The following is a 27,298-nucleotide window of genomic DNA, read 5'->3' as shown; positions in this document are numbered from 1 at the left end:
TATTTATAGATACAGCCAATAGGGGATTGAACAGCAAATCTAGCACTGTAGTAAGATAAATTTAACGTGAGTGCAGTCTTCTTTCCTTCCTGATTATGAAGTAACAGAGGAAAAACTCAAAGACAGTGGTACAGTTCATACAGATCAGATTTCACCAAGAACAGCTGCAAGAGGAATGTCTTCAGTACATGTCTATGTGTACTGCTCTCTTGGACATCGACAATAACTTAGGGTTTTACATTTCCCTAGAGTGGAGAAGTATGTACCTAAATGGAAGCAGGGAACTTCATGTTCATTGTTCAAGCAAGCATCTGAGGCGCAGGAGCAGCTTCCCAACTCAATACACTATGTCCATATGTTCACCAAGGCCAGGAAATAGTGTTTTTAAAAAGAAAAAAAAAAATCAGTGCCCTTCTGGCAAAGAGAAGTGTCCTCTCAGTCATATCAAACATGCCCACACTATTCATAGTTCTATGTTTCCAGACTGAGGCAACCATACACCCACATTTCTCCTAACACATCCTCTCCTCCTCTTGAAGCTGTTACTGAATTCCAAATTGTGGCCCTTTCTCCAAGATTTATGGACACCAAGCAAACAGGCACAGCTCCACAGTGCAGCAAGTTGAACACACACGTGACAGTAGGACATACACTGTAGCCTTCCCACTATACCAACTGCACATATACAGGACATCCATACGGCAATTTATACGAAGAGAATCATGGAAGCTAATCTTATCCACAGATTTAACAGACCATTTAAATGGTACGATCCGTAATGTGGCAGTGGAAGGCAAAGTTAAACATGTTTTCAACCTAGCTTAGTCTGACATTTCGCATACTTGGGTCATTTGTAGGGCAGCTCACTCATGAACTTTTAATCCAGCTTGAAAACTCAATGCAGATAAAAATTCTTCTAAATTCTCATAGATTTGGAGCAGCTCCGCATTCAACAATATCCTGTTCTTGGCAGATAAAAACCTCTATCGTGATGCTGGAATTTAATCACGAGTACACATGCATGACTGAGACCATCAAACAACATTTATGCACTTACTTAGTTCTTACAAGCATCTATAAAAACACTCACACACTTCTTAAATTAATAACATTTATTTCCATTAAATCAAGACAAATTGTCAAAATTAATACAAGATAAAAATTCAAGGTGGTCGGCAAGGGAAAAAAAAGATAAGACTGCACATCATATATGTGATTTTTATATGCTCCCAAATATTTCCGAATACAACAATACTGGCACATAGAACTGGCACTTTCCCACAGAACAAAACCAGCAGAATTTTCTCCCTTCTCTTCTAGTCAGTAGTTCTATGAAAACTAAACACACATACACACAGCCTGCAAATTTCATAGCAAAGTTTACCATTGGAATTTGGAACAATCCTCTACCAGAAGTCACATAACTGTAGCAAAACACTTACTCTACTGCATTTTCATACCCGGTGGATTTTATATTTCCTCCTTCAGCAAACTACAATCCTTTTTCCAATGTTTACTAAAAGTGCTGAAAACTGCATTACTACGTGCAAACAGGCCTGAGGCATTAATAAAGCCTTATTTATTTGATAGAGATTAAAGCACTCCTGCAAAGTTACCACTCCTGCTGGAGATCAAAGCCATCGAAATCCAGTTTTGCCTGTTGGTTTCACTGGGCTCCGAATTTGCTACAGCATTGGACAAAACACACAATAAACAACAATCATTTTTAATTGTTTCAATAAAAATCTTCCACCTTGAAAGCAGTATTTTCAAGTATTGCTATCCTAGTCTCCTAATGCCTACTGGAAAGCCTCAAGAAACAAGGCAAACAAAAAAAGTCTGAATGGAGAGAAGAGTGCATTTAAAAAATGATCTCCCTCTCCTTACCCCACCCCACCCCACCCTCCCAACCCAGGATCTTGCTAACTTAATTCCAAGCTCACAATTTATTGTATAGCTGTGGCCTGGAATAAGCTTTCCCTGAGCGCTCTTTTCTACCTGTTTCGAAAAGTCAGAATGTGTTTATTTGAATTCAGCCATTATTATTGCCATTATTGCCATTTTCTTTGCTAGCATGCGACATATTTTCTAGGTGAGTTAATTCCATTTTGGTAGCCCTGGATTTTACACGTAGACAAACTTGTATTCTATTGCTCCAAATACAGAACTTGAAAGTGCATCTGACTTCTAAACAGTATTATTCAGGCAGGTTTCAGAAAGCAACTAGACCCAGAAGATCTACATGCACAAGTCTTCATAATAACACATCTTTGTTGAAGGATGCAGAATTAACAGCGTATCTGCCCGGAAATTTAGTGGCATGGCATCATTAAGAGCTAGAACTGCTTTGCATCCTAAGGTCTGGATATTAGAAGGGAACAAAATACTATTGTGCAAGAGGAGTCAGATACGGAACAGGAATGAGTATTAATTTCACAGACAAATAAAGCAAGCGTTTCATGTGCAAGATGCAATACCGCATCATCATGGCATCTATATCATCTGGAGGTCTAGTCTCTACCTGCTACCCACCTCCACACAAATGGGAGTTGTGTGATATATGGAAGGAAGGAAGCCTCAGAACCGCATTAAAGTTTTGCTTAAACTAGTCTAAGTCACAGGTATAGTCACGGATTTAAATGCAAATCCCCAGAAGACTGACCTAAAGTGTACCATTCAAATACTACACAATATAAATACACTGGGCGACTTGTGTTAATGCTGCTGACTGCTTTCAGAATTCAGTAGTCTTGCTTTTTCCTTTTCAGTATTTCTAGCATACTAAAAGGCATATTTACGTCATCCCCCATAAATAAAGTTAGTCTGATAATTTAACTTTGTAGATTTACAAAATATTTTCTATGCAACTTAACACAATAGCCTAAAAAAGCAATTAAATTTAAATTTAAGAAATAGTATATTTACAATTAAAATAAGTACAGACCTTAATGGATTTGCATTCATTTATCACACAAAATAATTTACAAGGCTTAAAGTAATAAATAAGTCACTGGAAAGCTTTCAGAGATGTGCATTCTGTGTACATCAGAGTGCAGTACAGTTTCAGGAAGCAGTAATGAAATCTGGTTAAAGTTTTTTCCATGAGTCCTTATGTTGGACGCCCTTGACCAAAACGGGGTTTTGACCTGGAATAAGAACACAGAAGAAACATACATACGTTATTACTGCTAGTTTTAAATTATTGTCCAGTAAGCTCTCTAGTACAGGATTTGTTTGAAATTACTTTTATGTTAAGATGTCTTCTGAGAGAAGAGGAAAAAAAAACCAACTCGCTCTCAAAATCAATTATTGAGAAAATTGCCTTTCTGTCAGAATACCTGTACTAGCAAACTACACATGCATACAAGACTACACAGCTGAAATAACTGTGATGTCAAAAACCTTCTTTTGAAATCACTAATTCTACAGAACGTCAGTCACACACATTTTTTTTGGACAGACATAAAACCTGTGAGAAATTCCTCTGACAACATATTTGAAGCTTCCAGCCAATCCCTTAAAAGTTAGTCAGCAACCCTGTTACAAACCTTGGCTCAAGAGGCTCACCTGCTGGCCAGATTATGACCAGTTAGTTGTAGGCTCTACAACTTCACACCATGTGCCAGATTCTCAGTTTGGTTTTGTTTTATCCATTTAAGGCACAGAAGACCAATATGCAGTAACATAGGTTTTTGGTGTGTGGGGTTTTTTGATTTTGTTTTTGGGAAGAGACTAAAGAATCTTGGCTAACACTTTTCCAGTTATCCATAACTTTGCAAAAAATTATATTAGAGAAGCAGTCAACCTTCCAACTTAGAAGCTATAAAGCACAGGTACAAGACTTTCTTTCTCTTAGCTCTAGTTTAGTCTGACAAAGGAAGCTTTCACACCATATTTAGTTAACCTGCTGGTGAGGATGATGATTCAAAAGTGTATCAAATGAGGCGTGTTTTTCTGTAAACGCTTACGCCACACCACCAACCCCCCTGCCCCGAAATCCATGCTCTGCTTTTTCTTTTAAAAACCTTACCTGACATTCTTCTCAGCATTGTTTTGTCGTGCACTGACCTGTGCTGAGGCCTTTATCTGAGCTTCAAGTCTAGAATAAATGCCTCCTGCATACTAAAATTGAGAAGAAAAAAAATCAAGGTTTGACATTATTTCAGTGTAATCAGTGACTTTTCATAAAATTCACTACTGTTCAGCAGAACCCATGGCATACTTTGTTTTCTTATCACAGCCCAGTACTGAAACCTTTTAAATCCATCCTATTTTCCATGCTCAGTTTTTAAAATAATACTTCAGGTTCACTGCCTTTAAATTATTTTCCCCCAAAAAATCATGCTTGGAACAAAATGAAGACTGATAAAATTCAGTTCTTTAGCTTAAGTATTGAATAGATGCTATTTTCATTTGTGTTTTGGATTTTTGTTAACCAAGGCTCACTTCAATTCTGTAACCCTAACATTGTGACAGGACAAATCTTACTTCTTTGCTGTCTTTTGACTTGACTCGATCGACATCTCCCAGTCTCATTTTTATTAAGTGCCCTGTAATCTCAGACATTCTTCTCTGATCTGCCAGAAATAAGAAAGAATATTTAGAACAGAGGTGTTCCTTGCTACTGAATACAAAGAGAGAAGAATTAGATGCACCCTTTAGTGAAGGGTTTACTGCTTGTAAAAATCAGCATTCTTTTCAGCTCAAATCTTTAACCACTAAGATCCCAGATCCTGACACATAATGTAGCTTCAGCTGTGTTCCTGGCATATACCACAATCAGCCTGAGGCATACACCAAGATCAAATTCTATGGGAATGGTTTTGAGGCAGAGGTTTTCAAAACAGAAATAATGCACAAGTCTTGGGAGAGATTAAAAAAAGTAGAACAAATGAATAGAATTCTGAATATTTTTAGTCAGAAAGACTCGGAGAGATGTGAACATTTAACTCTGTTGATCTACACAGACAATAAATGGCACAGGGATGCAGGAAAAATTAATCCCCGACTTAGAGTCATCAGATGACACAACTGTAACCTCTCCAAAGAAGGAACATAAAATACACTAACATACACTTACAATGTACTTTTTATTTTTCTCCTGCAAACTTTGAGCTCCTTTCCAATATTTTCCAAGACTGCTGCCTGTTTATTTCTCAATCTGTGTGCAAGACTACAATGTATAGTTTTATATGGTGGATTTTCTTTTCATTTTCCTACTACAAACATTTTTTCTCCTGTAGAATAGATGAGACTGCTAATAAATGCCAATCAAATCCTAAAGTAAACATTTTCAAAAGGAGTTACTAGATGTATGAGTGTTTTTGTACAGTTTGGAAGAGTCTGATGTGTGGTTTGGGTACAGCTGATTACTAATGATTAGCCTAGACAGAATCTGTTCTTTTCCAAATGAGGAGTAACTTTAAAAAACAAACACCGAAAAACCCATTGCTATATCTGAGATTAAATTCAGCCTAAAGATTTCTAAGTAGGTATATTTTAAGAAAACAAGTTGTTTCTTATACGAAAGAAATAAGTATATCTTTGCATACTATTAACTTTATGAAAGTTAAACTCATGCAAGTACAGACCATCTTCTCTTTGAGCATCTTGGTTGAATCTTAGTGACCTTGAGGCATCCCATTTATTCTGCTGCATACTCACACTGGTTAGAAGAGAAAGACACACACCATGTCATCAGTAACAGCTTACAGGAAAGGGATATACCAGAATACGTTCTCAAGGATTTTGAAAATTACTTACATGAATGGAGATGCATCTCGGGAACTTGACTATTGACAAAAGAAAAAAACATGAAATATGTTTTAAGATCAAGTCCAAAACCTAAGAGAATTTCTCATTGTTCAACCCAAGCAGAGAGTCTGGCTTCAGAGCTATAATTTTACCTTATCAGAAGGCTTCTCCTTCTTCTGAACACTAGGTGAAGAAATCACTTTCTTAGGGTGCTTGGAGGATTTCTTTAATTTCTCCTTTCTCCCTGCTAATTGAAGAAATACCCACTCATAGCATCACAGGCACTTGGAATTTCTCAACTACACAGATACAAAAGAATTTTTTTCCTCTATTACTGTACAAACAGAGTAAATGAAAAGGCTGTTTTATTTTTCTTAGTGCTGCAGGGATGCTAATACACACAGATTACTCAAACACTTCTTTTATGAGAAGTGTACAGGAACTCAAGTACATATTTAAAATGCAGAGTGGTTACATTCAACAGCACAACTTTTCTGTTGTTATAAAATTAAAAGTGCACATACAAGCTCCCTCTCTGACCATATTAATTTAGTCAATAAGCTTTAAGTGGTATCAGACCAAAGAAGTTTAAATTCAAACTACAATTTTTAATTTTTTTTTTTTTAAAAAACCAAACTGGTACACTCCAATCCCTTTGAGTCAAGACAAAAAGAACAAAAAACTGCCTCTGTTCAAATGATTTATTAGTAGGGTGGAAGGGAAAAGCTGCTTTTTGGCTTTCCATGTTCCTAAATGCTTATCATATTGTAAAAAAAACAAAAATCTTTTTAGTTCATATAGAGCTTATCTTCAGTGCAGACACAATTCTAGCCACATCCACCAGCCATTCCACTATGTAACCAGCAGAATATTCTGCAAAAAAAAGCATGCAAGAATACAGTCATGTAGCCACTGCCTTTTCTTTCAACATTTACCTATGTGAAACTTCATGAAAGTAATTTGATTATGTTTTCTGCAAAATACACCCTTGATCAACTCTGAGGACATCTCAGACATCAATAGTTGCAGCTTTCCTCGTTTGCAAGGGATTTTTAATGGTACTGAACAGTGGGTTAATTTGTATCTAAACACAGAAAAACTAGAAATAAAATTCAGGTAACATGAGTTTTTAATTTTAAAAATGCCTAACATTTAAAATTTGCTTACAGAAGAATTTTACTGCCTTGAATCCCTATCTCTAAATTCCAGGGAGGATGACTGCAGAGACTTGTTGTACCTGGTTTCCTGCATACTTCTTCTTCATCCCCCACTTCATCCTCAGTGACCTCTGAGCCAGTGGTATACTCCTCTTCCTCAGATAACAATGACTGCTGTTTCTAATCAACAGGAGAAGAGTGCCACAGGTTATAAGCAAGGCTTGATTCCTATTAAATGATACATTAAATCTGTCTTGAAGGAGATGACCTCAAACGTAGCTCTATATTTTAGTGACATAACTGTGTGTACAGTTAGGTCTGAGAACGTGATTTTCAAATGTTGAGAAAGTAATTTCAAATCTTTTCTTAGAATGTTTTGATAAGTGTTTTTATTTATGTTTCTTCCAAGTGATCAAACATTGTAAAAGGTTGCCCAGAGATGCTGTAGAATCTCCATCTTCAAAGATACTCAAGATTTGACTGGATATGATCTTGAGTAATGTGGTATAGATTTGAAGTCAAATCTAACTTTGAAGTTGGTTCTGCTTTGAGACCGGAAGGAAATACATAAGATGACCACCAGAGATCCCTTTCAGCCTGTACTACTGTATGATTCAGTGTTTTAATATCCAGTCTACTGCTAGCTATATTATTTTTCTGATTAATAAGAAAACATATATTATGGTAGCAAATGTCTGGGCTAGCCACATAATCACAGAATACAGGAAACTGCAAGTTTATGGATAGTTCTACTGAGGCTTGCTGCATCTTGCAAACTGCTTGAAATTGCCAAAATACTCAGTAACTGAATACCGCAAAGCATGTATATCACAGTGCACTATAAATATGCACAGATTATGTACACCAGAGCTATGTGCATTAATAATTTATTGGAAGTTGGCCTGCAATATCTGGTTGGCTTTTTTTTGTGAACTCACCCTAATGCCTAAAAATATTTTTTTTTCCTTGTCTCTTGTACATCATCATAAACTATAGGCTCCAACACTGCAATAGATGGGGTCACAGCACATAGTTTTTTCAAGTAAGTGATAATGAATGCCTAGTAATCCATGAGAAATGATGAAGCTTAACATGGACTGTAAATTCAAAAAGTTTAGGGATCATGTTTTTGCCAGAAGAACAGTCTTACTATAGGACACTAGGAACATCAGACTGCAACACAAATCCTCGAGAGTGACAGAGGTTAACTGCTGCTCTCTAGCATTTACATACAAAAAGAATAAATATGTGACGTCCTATGCTGCTGGAAGAATGACTCCCCATTCGGCTGAGAAAAATCAACTCTGACAAAAGCTTTTTGCAATGAAGCAGCAGCATAACAAAGACATGAAGCATCTCGGACAAGTCATCAACAAGACAGACAATCAAAACTGATTTTGATGATTTACATTTCTGTCAGCCCAACGAACTATTATGAACTGATACGTGCAGTGCTCGACTATTGTTTGTTGTCATTTATAAAAAGATTTAAAAGGGATTTCTAATTTTTATTCAGGCTTAAGTAGTACTTCACAAATACTTTATACTTTCTTGTAAAAAGCATTGCTATACTGCAACTTCTAAATGAAAGCAAAATACATTTCCTGCCAAATTAATTAGAAAGACAAAAACCAAAAGCTAGTTCTCTGCCAGTGCAGAAGAGCAAATATTTAAAATTATGAACAAAATATTTTACTAACCAGCTGTAAAGTCCAGTTCTTCAGAGAAAGAAACTGTAGTCACAGAAAGAGAAGGGTACACAAGTTAAAGAATTAATAATAATTAGAATTAAAAAAATGCAAGCGGAATTCTAAAAACAGGAGTGGTATATTATAGTACAGCAATCTCCACTGGCAACTCCTAGAAGGCCTATTCCCATCTTGAACTACAAATTTTGGTGGGACGAGTAACCTTAAAGAGGTTAGGAACCACGGAGCAATTAAATGCAGTGAATTCAAAGTCATGTTTTATTGTGCCTAACCTTAGCACTAAAAATATTTACAGCTGATTTTAATCAAAGAAAGCAGTCCAGGAGAGGGTGGCAGTTTTTTACCAAATTTGTTACAAGATTAAATTGAATAACCTCCCACATTTTTTGGAGGAGAGCTTCTGATACTCTGAAATTCTGATGGGATCAGCAGCATTGTGCTATCATCAGTATCACTGAGAGTTCCACAATGGGTGCAGAACTTCCAAAACTTGTCTTTGAATGAAAGCACTCCTTAAAACAGAGGTAAAGTATCTCTGTTGACTTGACATACGCATAGTAACATACATGCATCATAGTTCTGGAAAGTAAAATCTTTCACACCTTGGGGAAAAAACAAACCAAAAGAAATCCCCAAAACAGCCAAACCCCCTCAACCAAAACACAACTGGAGTTACTGTTCTTCATTCATAGACTTGCAAAAGTCACGTGGACATATTCAGATACATCAGCAGACAAAACAAAGGCAGCAGCTATTGAAATATTTGCCATATAATGTATTTTTAAGAATATAGGATCCTTAAATATCACCAGTTTAAGAATGGGGTGGAAAGCAGAGACATACGGATAATTGCCTCTGATATACAGAAATATTTCCAGCAGACATGGTAAATGTTTTTCCTTCTCACCAACCAGATATTTTGTACCTATGCTAGTCTATGCTATTCTGCAATGCTCAGCTATGCGTTTCCTCCTCCAACAATGTACAGGTTTTGTTTTTATTAGAAGTTGTCTAATGAATTCTTCAAAGTACCCTTGTAAGAATCCTCATTGTCAGGAAAAAAAGGGGAAAAAAAACCAACATTACACTCACAGCATTGATTTCTCCAGTTTTGGGACCCCATGGTGTATTTGGTTCTACCAGCACATCACATTCAATGCCTTTTTCATCACAGAGCCCAATACCAGAATCACTTAAAGAGAAAGATGTGAAATAGAAAAAATTTATTTTCGTTCCACAACTTTAGAATCAGTCTCTCTTTATTCATCACATATCAAGAGAAAAGACAGACCTCCAAGTCAGCCACATAATATTTTGATAAGAATCCATTAATATATAAAGAGAGGAGTGAATGCTTATGGAGGATGACTAAATGCCTGCTTAAAATGTAAAAAGTACTTGTTCTTCTCTTGACATTTTCCAACTACACAAAGTTAGCTTTAAAAAGTCCTATGTCTCATTTTAAAATGGGAGAGAAATCAAATGTAACATGTACACGTTATTTCAGTGACACAATACAACGTTCTTACCTATTCTCATCCTTAGTGAAAGGAACAACAATAATATCTCTATGATGAAGCAGATCATCCAGTATTTTAGTAGTTTGAGATGGCAAAGCATCCCCATCTTTATCTCCTGAAGGTAAATCAACCATGTGATCCCTCACTTTGCAGCCCTGCGACAGATACATATACACAAAAGATCAAATACTTGAGTTAAGACGAAGAACTGATTTCAGTAAGTACAACAACAGAAGTTCAGCTTTTGACCTCTTGTGTCCCAAGGTCCTAACCTGACTCGGGACACTGCAACGATTTACAATCCTTATTTTGGAAAAGACCTATTTTCGTAACATGCTGTGTCCCCCCGACATGTGTTATGCTCTTTTAAAATTAAGTGAGTTAGTATTGAAGTACCTTTGGTAGGGTTGTAGGATCAAATCGAAGTACTTTTTGGTTACAACAGGGATACACTCCTGTCCCAGTTGAGCCCAGAGCACTTGCTACACCTGGATAAAGAACCGGCTGTGAATGGTACTGGCAATGGGAGAATTCAGTACACAGGAAAGACTACATAAGAATAAAAAGAGAGATAATGAGAGGTGAGATTAGTTATTGAAATCAAAATTTTGCACACTACAAAGAACGTATAGCAAGCTTTATTGCCATATATTTTCCAAACTGCTTTAATCCCTGCCTCATCCCCCAGAAGTCACTCACAACAAGCCATCTACACACAAAGAAGTGAAAGTGAAAATACACTAACTTGGTTACATCTTGAACAGGTCAACCAATTGACAGTCCCCCAAAGACGCCAATAAACATCCCGCCATGACTTCAGTTCCTCATGAAGGCCAATTAAGTACTCATGGACTTCCCAGGTTTTGTCTCTGAAAAAGCAAAAGGTCAGGTTGCGTACAGAGTCGTAAATCTGGTTTGATCCTGCCACCAAAAACATGAGGTGGAAAAGGAGCAGAACACCATATGCTCCACTGGTGAAAAGCCTACAGAAGAGTTTAGAACTGGAAGGATACAATGTGGGACAATCATTAAATCCAGACCATGACAGAGAGCCTGTATTCTTTCACAACATCCTAAACTTACTAATAACAAAGAATTAAAGCTTGATTCATCTCAAGCAAATTTATAAGATGAAAATTTATATTTTGACCTCTTGAAAATTTATAAGCTAACTATCAAGCCTTTCGGAAATCAGAAGTACCATAAAACAGAGAAAAATCCAATACACAGAGTAGAAGATAACAAAATATGCAGATGCAAACAAGTTCAGTCATATTGCAGTTTTCTGTCTTTAAAGTATTATGTCGTATTACAGAAGCTAAGTACTGCTATTCTATCTTATTTATTTTAAAAGCCAACGTAACATGTTGCTGTGTTATCTGCAACACAACAGCAATCAGTTAAGAATTAAAGGTTGAAAAGACCATGTCTTTTCAATGAATATATCTGAGACTTCTAGTCTTAAAATACAGACTTCGTTCCTTCCTAGTGATAAAATGACACACACCTCTTCAGAATTCAAAAAAGAATATGCAACTTGCTCTGGGGCATGTTACCTTCAGAAAGAGCAGATACTGTTTTTCCACAGTTTTAGGCCCTGGTCTGGGCCTTTATTATATATACATCTGATCTAGACTAAGCAAGCAGTACTTTCAACAGGAAGTTAGGTCTAGGCACTACTAAAGGACCACTAAATATCAACCTATCTTTAAATCATTAAAGATAGGCTTGTATTAGCTCATAAGCCTGAATTCATTTGTGGCGAGCATCACTTCACCTAAGGAATGGTAAACAGATTCTCTGTAGAAAAGCAGTCACAAGTACCACAAGGTAAATAATTAGAATCTAAATAATCCTCTGAGTAACTTTAAAACCCTGCACATTGATATTTTCAGAAATGCATAGCAGCTACATACAGTCAGCTTAAGTGAAGTAATACAATTAATGAATTTTACATGGCTAATCACCAACAATCCTAGTAAGTCAGGACTAGGTCACAAGATTTGGGTTTAGTTAGACTGTTAGGCAGAACTCAATCCACATTTTGGAATTACTGGTGGGAGCACTTGGGAGCTGACACTGAACTGTGCTTGGTTGTTCTCAACAAAACATATCTGATGAGAAAGGTCTCCCGTTACTCAATTCTCACCATCTTCCTTAAAGAGGCCAAGTGGGAAGAGATCACTCCCTGACCTTGAGAATCCAGCTATTCACAAACATGGATCAGACAGAATTGAATTAAATACTTCCGCTGAATGTATCAGGCATACATACAGAATAGGTCCTGGAAGCTCCTCTGACAAATACTTTACAACACAAAAACAACTAGCAAAGTTTATTTATAGTAGTCTTTAAGCAGGCAGAGTATTTGATTTGACAGGATGAAGGCAGTCTAGAAAATAACCCTTTAGCATTTCTTTGCTGGCAGAGGTGGATCTATCATTCAATAACAAACCTTGGGGAAATGCAGCCTTTAATTTAATTTTTCATCAGCTATACATATCTTAAAACCCTTTGATCAAGGAATTAGCTGAGCATTTTCTATTTAAGGCAGTACAACCCACAACAGCCCTCTCAGTAATCATGGATGTAGTTTTTCCATTTCCATTCAGCAGTGGCAGTGCCGAACCAATTTCAGAAGTACACCATAATCGTGCTCAGCCCCCTTTTCTTTTTTTGCTAGGTAATAGAAGAAGTTGAGATGTTTCATACTGCCTTTCACATATCTATGACTTCATTTTGTGAGTAGCTGATAATTCTTAAACATGTAGTATTTTGTAAAAATCACCCAAAACCATATAGTTGAAGAAACATTTTTAATATATATATATTCACTACCTTATATGAACATAGACAATATTCCCATGCTGATCTATATTGATTTTTCCTGGTACACAAGGAATTCTTCTTTCAGTTTCTTTAGTTAGCAGCTTTTTACATAAACAACACCTAGATTATTAAAAAAAAAAAAAAAGAAGAAAGAAAGAAAGCACTGGAGTAAGAGCAGGACTTCAAAACACAGAGACTGTCCTTGCAACTGGAGTAGCAATATAAAAAGACGATACCTGTATAATGTTGCTGCATTTCCCCGAGAATCTGCATTTAGGTACTCTGGATCAAACAGTCTCTCAATCTTCTTGCAGAAAAGTTTACTATTAACGACAGCAACACAGGTTACTCATTAGAAAAAACTGAAAATTGTTGTATGTCTAGTGAGACCAACAGTTACATTCTGATGATAAGCAAAGTCACCATATTTCTTGCAGAATCTAGCTTTTAATGTGATTTTTCCTTTAAACTAAGATGTTTGGATAATTGGTTCCTGACCTGGTCATCTCTTATTTTAACACAGATGTGAGGAAAAAGATCTGTTATAATTTTTTTTAATTAAACTGCTTGCCAGTATAAACTGACAGCTTCTACCTTGACTGAAAGACCTTTTTATTGACGAATACTTTGTTGAAATTACACTTAACTTTTAGAATTAAACTTATAATTTCTTCAACCCTACTGCGTGCGTAAATTCCTTTCTTACTTTCGCCTTGCTTGTCTGTCAGTCTGCCCTCCAATAACTGGTCCTTGATACTAATCTGGAGTCCTTATGTATGAAATAGTATTCCATCACAACTATTCAGCCTTCCAGACATCCTAAATTCTATGTCTAAACATGAGAGTTCACAGGATGCTGAAGCCAAACTATTCTCTATGAGTTAGGAGCATGTCATCCCATAAAAGGTTTCTTACCCTAAACCTGGCTCCCTGTGAGAATTCATTAATAATTTGTCCATGCCACACTCCTAGTGTGGCCTTTCCTTTTGCTCATTTCCTATAAAAAGCTCTTTCCTTTTGTTCATAATTTTAATATACAACTCTCAAGTCACTTCATAATATTCTGGGTTAAAGTACATTATATGAGAATATAAATTGTATATATATCCTTCCAACACTTCAAACCCCACAGTGTCTTAGCTGCTCTGAAAAATGATCGAAAAGCCCAACAGCACTTCAGTACTGTATGATAGGGCAAAAAGTTACCTCTTAAATTTGTCTCTTTTGTCCTTCAGCTCTTCGACTTCACTGTGTGTGAAGAGATCAGCAATGTGCGTAACAAGATTAGCATTGATACAATTCATGTTACATGGTGTGGCTACAATAGCATTCATATTTTTGTGACAGTAATGAATACATTTTTCTACCTAGGAAAAAATAGAAACATTAAAAATGTTAAGGAATTCTACAGAAAGCGATCACAAAAGATGTACTAATTGCTTCAGGATATTTGAAGTGTGGTGTTTTGGAACTATTTCAGTTCAACTTCAAAATAAAAAACAAGTCTCACATTTGTCCAAAGGAGACTCTGAATTAACATGATTCCGAGTTAGTTTATGTTCTCCTCCAAAAGGCTTCTATAGACCAAAACACAACGCCACAGTGTTTCACTGTCAGTAAGTGGTACCTTCTAATTGCTTGTAAAAAGAGAACCACAGTATACATTATATATAATATTGCCTGGATCTCAACTTAAACAACTCCTTTACTGTGTACTTAATTGTGGGTCACACAAATGACAGAACTGTTGACAAACATTTTAACAAACAAGTCAGTAGATATTACCTAAGCAGACCGTAAATTGCAGAAGTGTCATTCACATAAAAAATATATAAAACAAAGATATTATTTAATAGTCTTTTTTAATAAAACCTATCAGAAGCCAGATAGCAATGTTACTCTACATCAGTCATCATAAGGCATATCCAAGATCCCACATTTAGAAATAAATTGATCTAAGTTTTCTTTCATTGAGCTTCTGTAAATATTAGATTACGGCACTGAATAAGCAAGGCAGTAAAAATCTGAAAATACGCCCATTGATCAGCTGTTTATGTAACAGCCAAAGCATAAGAAACAAGCTAGACACCTGGTAATTAACTGTGCCCTTACAGCAAAGAATCTTTCTTCATTTATACTTACTAGTGAATCCATCTTCAAAAACTCAGAAGAAATAAGAATTGATATGACATTTGATGGTTCTAAAAGGAAAAAAAAAGGGGGGGGTGTTTGACATTCATTCTTTTGCTAATTTCATATCACATCCCTCTCTCTGCATATTTAGCATCTGTTTTAAGTATCCAGTTTTAAGTTTACCAGTCAACCTGCCACTTCATCTTCCAATATATAGAACATTTTCCATCTTAGGAAAAAAAGTTTTCGTTTATCATTTGGGTAGCCAGAGTACAACTATAACAAACTGGAATTTATAAAAACTGGAAAAGGTGGCTTCATAGGGATACAAGAACTAAACAGTCACACAAGAAGATTAACTTCCATCTGTAGCCATCATACCCAGCTAAGATTTTGCTTAACATAACGTTTGTATTACAAGTTCTATTTCTATTCTCTAGGTTTGTTTGTATTCTTTAAAAATGGTAGCAAAGGCTCGTACAAAGATTAAAAACTTGCCTCAAATCCATAAAGGCAAAAGTTTAGAAATTTTAGAAAATATTGCAAGTGTACCAGTGGGGAACAGAGAGGAAACAAAACAAAATCCAACAATCATCAGTATCTTAAAAGTACCACTCTGTTCTTGTTCAGAAGAGGTCTGAAGAATCTTAATTGAAAACACTAGACACCAAAATATATGAGACCTTTTTCACTGCTTCGACTACGGGGATGTTTCCTCAAAACTGTTAGTGTTGACAAACCAGAGATATCTGCTACAATGACCAGAGGATCTCTGTTGCAACACTTCTCTAACAAAAGCTTCAGTGCAACAATCAGAAACAGAGACTGGGGCTGAATGACATCAAAAACATTAATCTTCCATTAGTACAGACCATAACGAACCTACGACAAATCTACACGCTTTCTTTTACCTAAAGCAGGCATTTCATTAGCTTCAGAATCTTTAGTGTTCCTTTTAACATATCTTATCAACCAGTCAAAAATGTGAACGTCACAGTGCACTGAAATGTCCACCTCTTCCCAGCGCTGGGCATCCACTGACAGATATTCAGCAAAGTATTTCATTTCTGAAATCAGAAGGTCTCGAGGACACACAAAATCTTCTTTGAGGTTTTTGGCTTCATCGCACACGTGGATCACCATATTTGGCCTCAAAAAGAAAATAAGCCACAAACCAAATTAGGACCATTAAGCTAATCAGAACACCAAAACCCATCCACAAAGATCTCAGCCCAAAATCTGGATCACACATCACAACACTGATGTCACAAACAGCTTTTCATTAACAGAATGAAAACAAATTGCAGTTATTAACTATTAATACAAACTATTAATAGAAACTATTGTCAGATAGCACTGTCAGGTGAAGAACACAGATGCATACCCACTGACCAGTAATCAGTGTGATTTAGAAGTTAAGGGACCAGAGAAAGAAAATTTCTAGCTCCAGTCCCTAGTTTTGTCACCAGTTTGTTATGGGATACTACCTGAATTATGTAGAGAACTCATTTGTTCTCCCTTTTCATTTTCCTTGAGAAAACAGGCAGATATATATGCCTAAATTACTGAGGCACCAAGGACAATAACAGCATACAACAGCAATTTTCAGCTGTGGAAATTAAAATGGTTTTATTGCGTATTAGAACGTCTACTTCTTCAGTAAAGGTCAAAGCTAGAATCAGTAAATGCTGTCTCTACAGAAAGATAATTGCTGTTAAGTTTCAAACACACACATTATTCTACAGGTACTTGTATAATATGGAAAACAGGGACGTGATAGTATGAAAAACAGTGACATGCATGGCTATTTGAATTTGTAGTAAAGTTTTGCGTTTCCACATTTCATTTGCAGCTTTCTTTTCCTGGTTTTATGAAGGACAAATCTATGTTCACAGAACTTTTCTTTTTTTTTTTTTAATTAAGATGTTATTGAGCATCAATCTTGTTTCATTCCTTTTTAATATCAGGTTATGTTTCCCATTCTCACCACAGCATCAATTAATCACTCAGAGGAACACTCTAGACAGATTTACAAATAAGCTATCCCTATTGCACATATGAAATTCTCAAACCAACCCCTAGTGTTTCTGTAGCAATGCAAGGTTTCAGTTTCTTACAGCATTTATTAGTATGTCCTCAGCTGTTTTCTTTCTGGTTGTAGAAAAATATGATCAATTTAGACATCTTTCTGTAAATTCTGTAATGCCCTAGATAACAAACACACAAAGATCTTCTTACCCCTGGCTTTCATCAGTGCTTTCTCCACCTTTACGCACAGGACCTTTCTCAGATTCTGAAGAACAATTCCTTGTGGAGGTTGTGCTGGGCCTTCCTTAAATGTAAGGAAAAAAGGCTGCATTAGAATAAAAATGCCTGGCCTTTTGCTCTTCAGCATCTTGGAAATGCAACTGAAGTACAGCTCTCATGGTGGAGCAACATCACACAACTAGCAACACCTCTCCTACCATAACAGCTACTAAATAATCCAGATTCCTCCTCTGAATGTCATGCACTGAAAACTCAGACCAGCAGCATTGCTGGGTTGCCCAGACACTTGGCTGCAAAGCTGGGTTGGTCCAGTCTCAACAGAGAGCAGTAAGATTCACACAGAGCCTTTAGCATTTCCTTCTGGGAATGCAATCCGCTCCTTTAGCTCTCCTTGTCTGCTTTGTGGGATGTGGGTCTTTAAGACTGTCACATCAAAACTTCTGTTTTCAGGAAGCTTTGCTGCCAGGATATCACAACTTGAGACTAACTTTGCTTCTTACCCATAATGTGTTAGCTTTTAAGTGAGCTGCTTCCAAACAGAAGCGCAGAAGTCTCTTAAAATGTCATTTTGCTAAGTTTTCCACATGTCTTAAAACACCAGATTATATAAAAACAACGCTCAAAGAAAGCCATTTGTCTAGTCTTAGTGTCTAGTCTAGACTAGACAAATGCCATTTGTCTAGTCCTAGGGCTACATCATGGAGCTTGTTCCCAGAATAAAGGACAGCTGTGCTTCAGTTCAGACAGGTTATCTTGACAAGCAGCGGAACCTGGACACAAAACCCACTGAAGTCACTAAAGCCAGAGAGCTCTGGGTCAGGGGTTAAGACAACCCCAGCATTCAGACATCGAATAACTGTTCAGACTGTGATGAATGGATCGTGCAATTGTAAACTTCAATAATCTTGCTTGTAAATCAGAAAGATCGTTATCTTCTTTAAATAATGGAAGGGTACAGAACTGTCCTCTGCTGATGAAAACCCATAAGGTCATGATTTTCCATGATTGCTCCCCTACTCCCAACACTTCTAGGAAAACAGTTCCAGAAGCATCTTCTCCCCCTCGTGTAATGTAAGAGGCTGTACTCTTCTGAATGAGATTAAAATAGACCTTATTTTATGGCTAAATGACTGTAACAAACTGACACCAAAAACGATCTGGAAGCTGTACACATTTCAGAACACAGTAGTTATGCCCTTCAGAAAAGCAAAATTATCATACTGGAGTCAGAAGAAACAAAACCTTGTCCAAAGACACAACCTTGCACAGTTATGCCTTAGTAAGGCCATATTAGAGGGAACATGGTTAATAAAAGGGGAATATTTACTAGACAGACCCTAGTAAAATGTTGGAAGGAGCTGGGTGAGCCATAGTTTTCAGAGCAGCCACTCCACTGCAAGCAGTTGACAAGTGCTAGCATTACAACAGCCACAGTGAGAGTCCTACATTTTGAATGCAAGTTAAGTTGAGTATTTTAAAGGAAGGGCCTGTGGAAAAAAATGACATGGAAGAGTTCTGTCTGCAAATATTAAGAAGTTTATTTTGAACACAGTGAAGTTATTTATTAAAGAAAAGGAAATAATGCTAACACAAATATGCAATACAACCAAATTAACAGATGTCTGAATTTCACCATGCACTTCTTCCCATTTTTTTTTTTCCCTTCCCCCCAAAGCTTATAGACTGTTTAACTTCTGAAAGTTAGTAACAAATACTTTGGGTGAAAGGCTATCCTATATGCTTGTTTACTACCATAATACGCATTCAGAGAGACTTAACAGCAATTTGCCTTATAATTAGCAAGTAATAAATGAGCTTTTGTAGCTTTTTCTTGCTGTTACTCATATCTACAAACAAATCCAAACAAGCTCAAAATTCTTGATCCTAACAATAAGTAGGTGTGAATAAATGCACTAGGAAGTAATAAATTAAACAAAAACAATTTACAAATAGGCTCTTCTCAACCCCTAATTCTGAAATATGCAAGTACCTCAAATATTAAGAAGGTGCATTAACTCAAGCCTGTGAGGAAAAGATTAATTATCCTAATTTCATATTAATAAATTACACATCAACAGGGAAAATTATTTATCCAAAGTTCTAAAGAAAGCAGAGAAAAATCTCAGGCTAGGATCCTATAGTAGGAAACATTAGGGTACTTAACTCCATTAATACTTATTACATGTATTATACTGTTAAAGAATAAAACATGCACTAATTGTCTAAAGAGTTCTATAAGCAGTGTTAGCTTGTTAACTGACTACTGGGAAGCTACTAATCTTATAAGCAGCCACCCGTGGGTGCAAGAAGCATTTATTCCGTATCATCCATGTAACAAGTACATAATTTAAAGTTGATTGGAAGCATTTTCAGTCTAGATAGTCTATATACAGTTTTCAAATATCATCTCTCACTTGAGAGTTATTAAAAGCATTTTATTGTTGACCTCCAGCAAAGGTCAAACAGTTGGTTTTCTTCTGCAAAGAGAACAGTGACTAGAAAGCTGCGACACTGTGAAAGACATCCTAATTGAGAACATTTTGTTTAAATGCTTCACCATCTTCTTCAGTTTTAACACATACATTGCTTAGTCAGTACTGAAGCAAATTTCTCATTGTCCAAGTCCAACAAGGCGCTGAAAACATCTCAGTCTACAGTGAGTATCAGAGAGTAACTATCACGCTGTTAACAACTTCTTACAGGAGAAGTACTTAAGGAAATATTAACAATACTTAATTGTGCTGTGATTGAAATACAACTCTTAGGACTGGTCCTCTTCTGATATATTATTATTGGGACACATAATTGACTAAGACACATTTTATGTCATTGCAAATCAAAAAGTAGCTACACTATACTCCAACTCCTATGTAGCCATCTTGGCACCAAGCAACAGAGCAAACACAGGGCTTTTAGCTGGGAGAGAAGGGTTTGACCCCAAGGGATCACCTTCTCAGTTTTTTGCAGCTTTCCTACACAAAACTTTCTAGTTATTGCAATAACACAGCTTATTGTAATTGCAAGTGGCTGTAGTTTTAACAGCACAACACTAGGGATACAAAACAGGGGAGTAATTCCTCTCCCCATCAAAAATCCTAAACAGAAGATTCAGCTTAAGGATTTATGCCTTTTGGAAGGACAAGCTATTAAAACTACCCAAACAAGCATCAATTCTTAAACTAAACTCACTGAAAGTGACTTCATCTATGTGTTATATTAATACTTAACTTTCTTTTTCAATGAACAACTACTACTCCTGGGTGGACTTACCGCTCAGGACAGAAAAGCATGCACATACTGATTATAATCAAAGCCAATATATTTCAGAATGACTGAAAACATACCAGTTATAGTAATGGAATCCTGCCCAATAGCAGGCTCCTGAAACTCTGTCTGTGTATCGAGCAAGGAGGATTTGATGTACGTAGCTAAAGTTTCCACAGGACTCCCACCAGCAGCCATCAGGGGATTATACTGGTTGTCAACAGGTGAACTTCCACTGCTTTTTAGTTCATCAAACCTTTTTGCACACTGTCACAAGATTAAATGATAGGACAATGAAGCAGTAGCTTTCAGTACATTTTTAATACCTATAATTTGAGACTGATACTGTACTTCATATCTTTTGCATGTGAACAGTTACTGATACTAAAGTTATAATGCTTCCTATTTAGTTAGTGGTATCAGGAAAGTACATAAATATACAGTAAAATAAGTAAGATTTACCATCATTAAATGCTCTAACAGAAAGAAAAAAAAAATAGAACCTGTTGCAACCTTTATGTCCTTAAACCCTGTGATTTTAAGCCTGATCTTCAAAATGGAAAATTACAGAGTTTAAATTGTCATTTTGTAACTAGTTCTTTACCATAAAAATATTGCCAAATATTATTAAAAGTAGCTACAGTAATTGGTTCATAATTATCACACTTTTACTTTATGACCTCCATTCTAATTTAGCCAAAAAGGGACTGGTGATTTTCACCGCAGTTCTATTAACTCCCCATTCCTTGTTTTGATGAACTAGAAAGTCTTTCAATTTTGTAAATTTGTAGATACGATGACAATTAGAGTCCTGCGCACAGGTAATTTACACATACAAGTAAATCTATTTCATTCTACAGGCGATCCTCCTGTGACACAGCTCCTCAGGTTCCATTCAAGCAGTTGTTTTTATTTATTTATATTGAATTGAGCTAACTGACACTGCTGCATGCCACCTGCCCCTTTGGGAGAGGTGCACACAGCAACATCCTTCCAATATTAACATAGTGCCTCGGATTTGTAAGGATGCTAGTCTACTATATACGACATATACATAAAAACACAGGTATACATTTACTTAATTGCCTTAAACAGGAACTCTACGTATTTGAGACACTTAGTTCTTTTAAAACAATCAGACATGTACTAATCAATCATATTATCATAATTAATATGAAGAGAGAGCTCACTGATACTTTCTGATACTTTTATAAATACTTTATTTCCTTAACTTACTGTCTGCAAATAGAATGGTAAACAGTAGAGACCCCCCCACCCCCCTGATCCCAACGCTTTGCCAAGCCCTTGAAAGGCAGTAACATTCCACAGAAGCTTCTACTCCCAATCATTCACTTTTACATTCTAAATATAAAGTTACAGTGATGCCCAATAGCAATACTGTAAATGTGAGCTGACACATTTGATTAAGGTTGCAAGAAAATAGAGACCACTGGCTTGTTTTCTTCCAGCTTTGCTGAATTGCAAGGGCAGAAGTAATTTTCCTCTCTTAGCTTACTTCCCCTCAGAAATGAAAAATTCAAAATTATTATTAAAAACATGTCAGCATTTCATCCGGAAATTCAGCAATCCAGAAAGATTGAGTATGTGGAGGTACTAGGTTCTTCCAACTCCAACCAAAGAAAAAAAAATCCACATCTTGTCAGACCAAGCAAGAGGCAACTGCATTCTTAACTACCTAATGGAGACTCATTACTGTAATGAGTCTCCATTACTGTACCTCATACAGTACTACCATACTGTACTCCATTACTGTAACTCATACTTCCTTTGAACTGTAATGACAAGCAGAGAAAGTCATCTAGTTGGCTAGTAAGTATACTACAGTCTACATGAGGTTAGTGGGTACTGCCATCCTTTCCATTAAAATCTTAGCTATGTCACTTGAAATGTTAGCACAACTACTTTTTTATTCCACTTTTAAATTTTTACTTTCCAGTGGTTTTTGTTCATATACTACATCAGTTCTAATGAAATAAAATGTGGTATGTATGTCTTCATTTCAACGTTCAGGTTTTGTAGAAACAAAATAAAAATTTTTTCAATCTACTGCTCATTTAGCATTTTCGATTCTTTAAATATAAATTACTTCAGGAAAAAAAAAATCCCTTAACTTCAATTTACCTCCCTCCCCCAAAGATAATTTCTTCTTCACAAAGTACTGCTTAAAGTATACAAATTCTCTTAGTACTCACCTCTTTAGATGTGTATCCTGGAACTAGCCTTGCCACGCTGTCCCAGTTGATAGGCTGAGGAACACCAATTAGGGAACACAGGATCATATCCAAAACCATTGGATTGTTGTCGAACGGAAAGTTATTGTTTTCTGAAAATCCACGACTCATCTTTGGCTACTTAAGCCTGAAAAAGAAAAACGTTATTAGCAAGTCTCACTGCAGAGTTTGCTAAAGCTTGGTCTACCTTAACTGCAGCCCTCCATAAATTACTAAGGGGAACATTTGCCACAGTGTTACAGTCAAGCACTAATGCTTTATTTGACAAAATTTATGCATTCATCTCTGCACCTTCAAAACCCTGGGGGGAGAAGCAGAAATGCAAACCACACCAAAACCAACTCAGCAGCAGGCACTACCTGCCATTCCTTTGAGCTCTCCGTTTCCAAGAGGTATTCACACCACTGAGCCCTTCAATACAAAAAACCAGCCTCCCACAATCTCAGAATAAACAGCCTAAGATACAGAGGCATATTTTAATTTAAATTTACTTACCTGCTCCACTTTAGCCTCCTCTTGCTCCACCTATTTGTCTTGCACACCTGACTTCTATTATATAGGAGCCAACCCAGTGCACCTAGCTAAGGGCCATCAATAATACTTTAGAGCCAGAACACCCAACACCTGGATGTCTTTCAGCTCTCAGCCTCAAGACTTGACTTTTGAGTTGTCCTAAAGTACTCATAACTCCTGATTAGCTGGGATTATCAGGGCCCAAAATCCATGTTCCTTCTGCTTCAAGATGGACTCAGAAAAAAACATGTAAGGACAGCAGTGAACACCTTAAAAAAATGCACTTGTCCTAATATGAAGAGCGTTATTTTTTTTTCTTTTTCCAAATGAATTTCATGCACAGCAGCAGGGAACACAATAAAATTCAAAGTACTGTTTTAGCATATGCTGGAAGAAAACTGCAGGCATTAATCAAGACTTTAATATTCAAGTAACACAGGGCCAAAGAGCTTAGTAAGGACTCATATTTGGAAAGCACTTTAGGCCTGTTCCAAAGTACCTTAAAAGGATCACATAAATAACAGAACTTATAAATTAAAACTCTGTATGTGACTTTTAAAGCAAGGATTATAAAGAACTTCAGAGAGAATACACTTAGAAGGTAGCAGACTTAACTGATCACTTGTTACTGAAAGTATACTACATGTAGATGTTTCTTTTGCCCTCTTTCTAAAAGAAAAAATGCTTGTCCTGGTTTTGGCTGGGATAGAGTCAATTTTCTTCCTAGTAGCTAGTACAGTGCTGGCTGGGGTTAAGCCACACAATGCTTAAAATATACAAAATAGCACTGATTTTGTTTCTGACTCTGGAAGCTATTCCAGCACTTGTTTTGTTTTGTTGGTCGAAAGAGAAATCACAATAGCAGGTAGCTGTAAGCTTTCATCCTCTCTAAAGAGCAGCTGAATTAAACCATCAGAAAGAAAAATCCCAGAACCCACCAAGATAATTGTTAGGTTTCATATACTCACTCATGAGATCTAAAAAAAAAAAAAAAAGAAAAAAAAAAAGAAGAAAGCCACAAACAAAACAGAAGTCCAACAGAAAAAGCCATACCATTTTAGCAATTCTATCTAAGTTAAATGTACTGCAAATCATGCCCAATAGCCAGTTTTAAAGGACAAAGGTCCTTCACAGACAACATGAGCCCAAGTTCCAGTTGAGATTGATGCCACTCAGAGGTAAAGGGACATCAGTCCCCGCAATCATCAAGCCCTGAGCCCTCATCCTGAGAGTAGTAACGAGTGGTATCACCATGGTAATTCTATGGTTCAGACTCCTCACTGTCAGGGCACAGTCAGTATCAATTATACTTATGCCACTGAATATCTACCATATCTGCTCCTATGAAAAAAGAAATAACTGGGCCAACACAGGCCAGCACCAGTGGCAAACCTGAGTGGTTATAAAAATATGAAGCCAGCTTCTTGTGCTACCTTGTACACACAGAGCAGCTGGTTTGAAAATATGTTTGAATGAGAGAAGTAAATGGTGGAGTAGTAGAATCCTCCGGTCTTACACCATAAAATATGCTAAATGAAAATAAAATTACTAACATTGTCTGTATTTCATACATCACCATTTTAAGGACTAGTTAGTTCTACAGTATGATTATACTGAGTAATGAAAGAATGAAAAAAAGAAACGCCGTTCTTTTGCGACAGTTAGAGTCTATAATTCAAGGGAAGAAGTGTTTGCTGGTAACAAGTTTATGTACACATCAGTGCTGTGGGCCACAAAGCAACCTGACCATGAAGAGATGCCAGGTACTCTAAAACATAATGACAGGATGAAGCCTTTGTCTCTCAATTTTTTTTATTTGCTTATTCTGTACTTGAAAATACAGTTTTACATATGCTTACTACTGCAGAGATAAACGAAGCAGTATACTTAATTACAGGCAAACAAGTTGAGTATTTTTATCTCTATTCTGGAAAGAGCACAGGACTCCTCTTTGTGGCTTTATAAATGGTATCTAACATTTGCCTTTTAGTCCTTTAGAAAATCCTGTCATTAGTTAGACACACACAAGATTCTGTCTCGTGCAAGAATGGTGCATTCTTTAAGAAAAGAAACATAAAGCCTGTAATAAATCATATTTTTAAGAGTGAAGGCAACTTCTAGAGATTCTCTCCAGTTTCTTACTGCAAGTAAAGCTCAAGTTCACTCTTTCCTCAACTATGGGAACTGGAGAAAAAAAGTTTCAGAATTATTTAATTTGATACACATAATATTGACAGATATGTGACAACAGAATTTTTATTAATACTTAGAATTCTAAATTAAGTGGTGTAAAGGATTCCAAGCACTTTAATTTCATAAAACTGATACGATTTCAAGAGTTAATTCGTTATGCAGGAAGTTAGTTTACATTAGGGAAATACGCTGCCTCATTCAAGACTGATCTTTTTTTGTTTTTTAATTTAAAGCAAAAAATCGATGTAGAAATGAAGAATTACTATCCCCTTGCACGTGCCTAACCTGCCGGAAGGTAAAAGACGGTGGGATGGGCACGAGGTTTCATGTAGAACCCTTAAACGCAAGGAAGTGATGGTGCAGAATGCGGTGGGGGAGAGGAAGAGCAGCAATTTTGATTGCCCACATACCAGTCAAAATAAAAATTAAAGTAGGGCATTTCAATAAAAACACAGAAACAGATGCCAGTTTGGGGGGCAAGGTCCTACAAGTGTAAGCAGGCTCCTGAAGCAATACCGTCCCGGTGGAACCCGCCCTCGGCAGCAGGGACCTCCGCCAGCCCCCCCAACCCTGTCCGCCGGAGAAGTCCCCCGCAGCTGTCGGGCACCCCGCCCTGGGCCGCGGGGCTGGAGAGCGGAAGGGAAACCCAGCGCCGGCGCCCCCGGGAGCGTAGGGAAGGGGTTACCTGGCGGGCTCCCAGGAGAGGGGTCGGCGGCGCGGAGGGACGGGCGACGGCTCCTCCTCGAAGCGCAACGGCCGCCGGAGCGGGCAGCGGGACGGCGGCGGCGCCGCTCCCCTGAGGAGACGAGCTCCGCGCTGGGCGCCTGGCGGAGCGGAGCCCGGGCGCGGCCGCTCCCGCCAAAGATTCTCGGCAGAGCCGCCCCGGGGGTCCTGAACGCAGTGGGACTGCTGGACCGTGCCCGTCCCCACCTGCCGCGCCCGAAGCGCGGGAGACTGGCGCCCTCACACGCCGGCGCCGCCCGGCCCGGCCCGACCCCACCCTCCCGGGCTGCACCGTGAGGGGGGCGGCAGCCGCCAATCAGCGCCGGGAGGGTGCTGAGACCCCGCCCCCTCCCGCCCAGAAGAGCCAATGGGATGGCCGGAAGGGGAAAAGGCGGGGGGAGCAGTGCGCGAGCCCCGGCGCGCGCCGTGTTGCGGCGGCCCCGCCTTGTCGCAGTGCAGCGGCGGCGACAGCGCCCCCTACCGGCCGCGCGCCCGGCGTCCGGTAGCCTGGCAACGCCCCGCCCCGCCTCCGCCGGACGTCGCCGTGACGTCAGGCAGCGCCTCCGCCTCGTCACGCACTACTGACGCAGCCCCGCCCGCCCCCGGCGGTAGCACCACCAGTGCGCCACAGCAAGAATGCGGATGCTAATGCGGATGCTATTTTTTATTTCCCCCCCCCCAGTAAAAATCCCCTATTACAGTCCCCCGTGCCAAAAAGGCAACGTGAAGGGAAAACCTGGGCAGCCTGAGCACGTCATGTTCTTATCACCTGCCCAAATAACACATCGGACACAAGACTGGTCTCATGCTATAAGCACAGAAAATTAATTAAACAAGAGTGAGTGTTAAAACACTCTAGTAAAGGTCGCATTGTACCCACAAAAAGATGGTGGCCAAGGAGAAGGAGCCATAATTTAAGCTTTTCCCAGGTTTTCAGCCAATCTAAATATTTGGTACAGTTGTCCCTCTAAAAGCAGTAACAG

At 37.9% G+C, this 27,298-nt stretch overlaps 1 protein-coding gene across 6 annotated transcripts; it reads right to left on the bottom strand.

The window, feature by feature from the left end:
* Positions 1–1,101: 1,101 nt before the first annotated feature.
* SANBR (SANT and BTB domain regulator of CSR) lies at positions 1,102–26,546 on the bottom strand. 6 transcript variants are annotated; one of them, XM_074926902.1, is made up of 21 exons: positions 26,278–26,546; positions 22,848–23,013; positions 20,715–20,901; positions 17,341–17,434; positions 16,014–16,252; positions 15,112–15,170; positions 14,176–14,336; positions 13,206–13,292; positions 12,979–13,089; positions 10,886–11,009; positions 10,537–10,689; positions 10,150–10,295; positions 9,713–9,812; positions 8,612–8,644; positions 6,992–7,091; positions 5,907–6,001; positions 5,764–5,792; positions 5,592–5,665; positions 4,489–4,577; positions 4,069–4,122; positions 1,102–3,146 (listed from the first exon to the last, which is right to left on the bottom strand). In XM_074926902.1, the coding sequence occupies exons 2-21, from the start codon at positions 22,995–22,997 to the stop codon at positions 2,991–2,993; spliced, it is 2,241 nt and encodes a 746-aa protein (XP_074783003.1). In that variant the 5' UTR covers positions 22,998–23,013; positions 26,278–26,546; the 3' UTR covers positions 1,102–2,990. The 6 variants fall into 6 exon arrangements, with proteins under 6 accessions (XP_074783003.1, XP_074783011.1, XP_074783037.1 ...); XM_074926910.1 differs by having other exon boundaries at positions 5,907–5,998; XM_074926919.1 differs by having other exon boundaries at positions 2,995–3,146; positions 4,031–4,122.
* Between the last annotated feature and the right edge of the window lie 752 nt (positions 26,547–27,298).

Source organism: Athene noctua, chromosome 1 (assembly GCF_965140245.1).
Source record: "Athene noctua chromosome 1, bAthNoc1.hap1.1, whole genome shotgun sequence".
Lineage (NCBI taxonomy): Eukaryota > Metazoa > Chordata > Aves > Strigiformes > Strigidae > Athene > Athene noctua.
The sequence above is the reverse complement of the archived record's forward strand: the minus strand, read 5'-3'. Positions and strand labels throughout refer to the sequence as shown.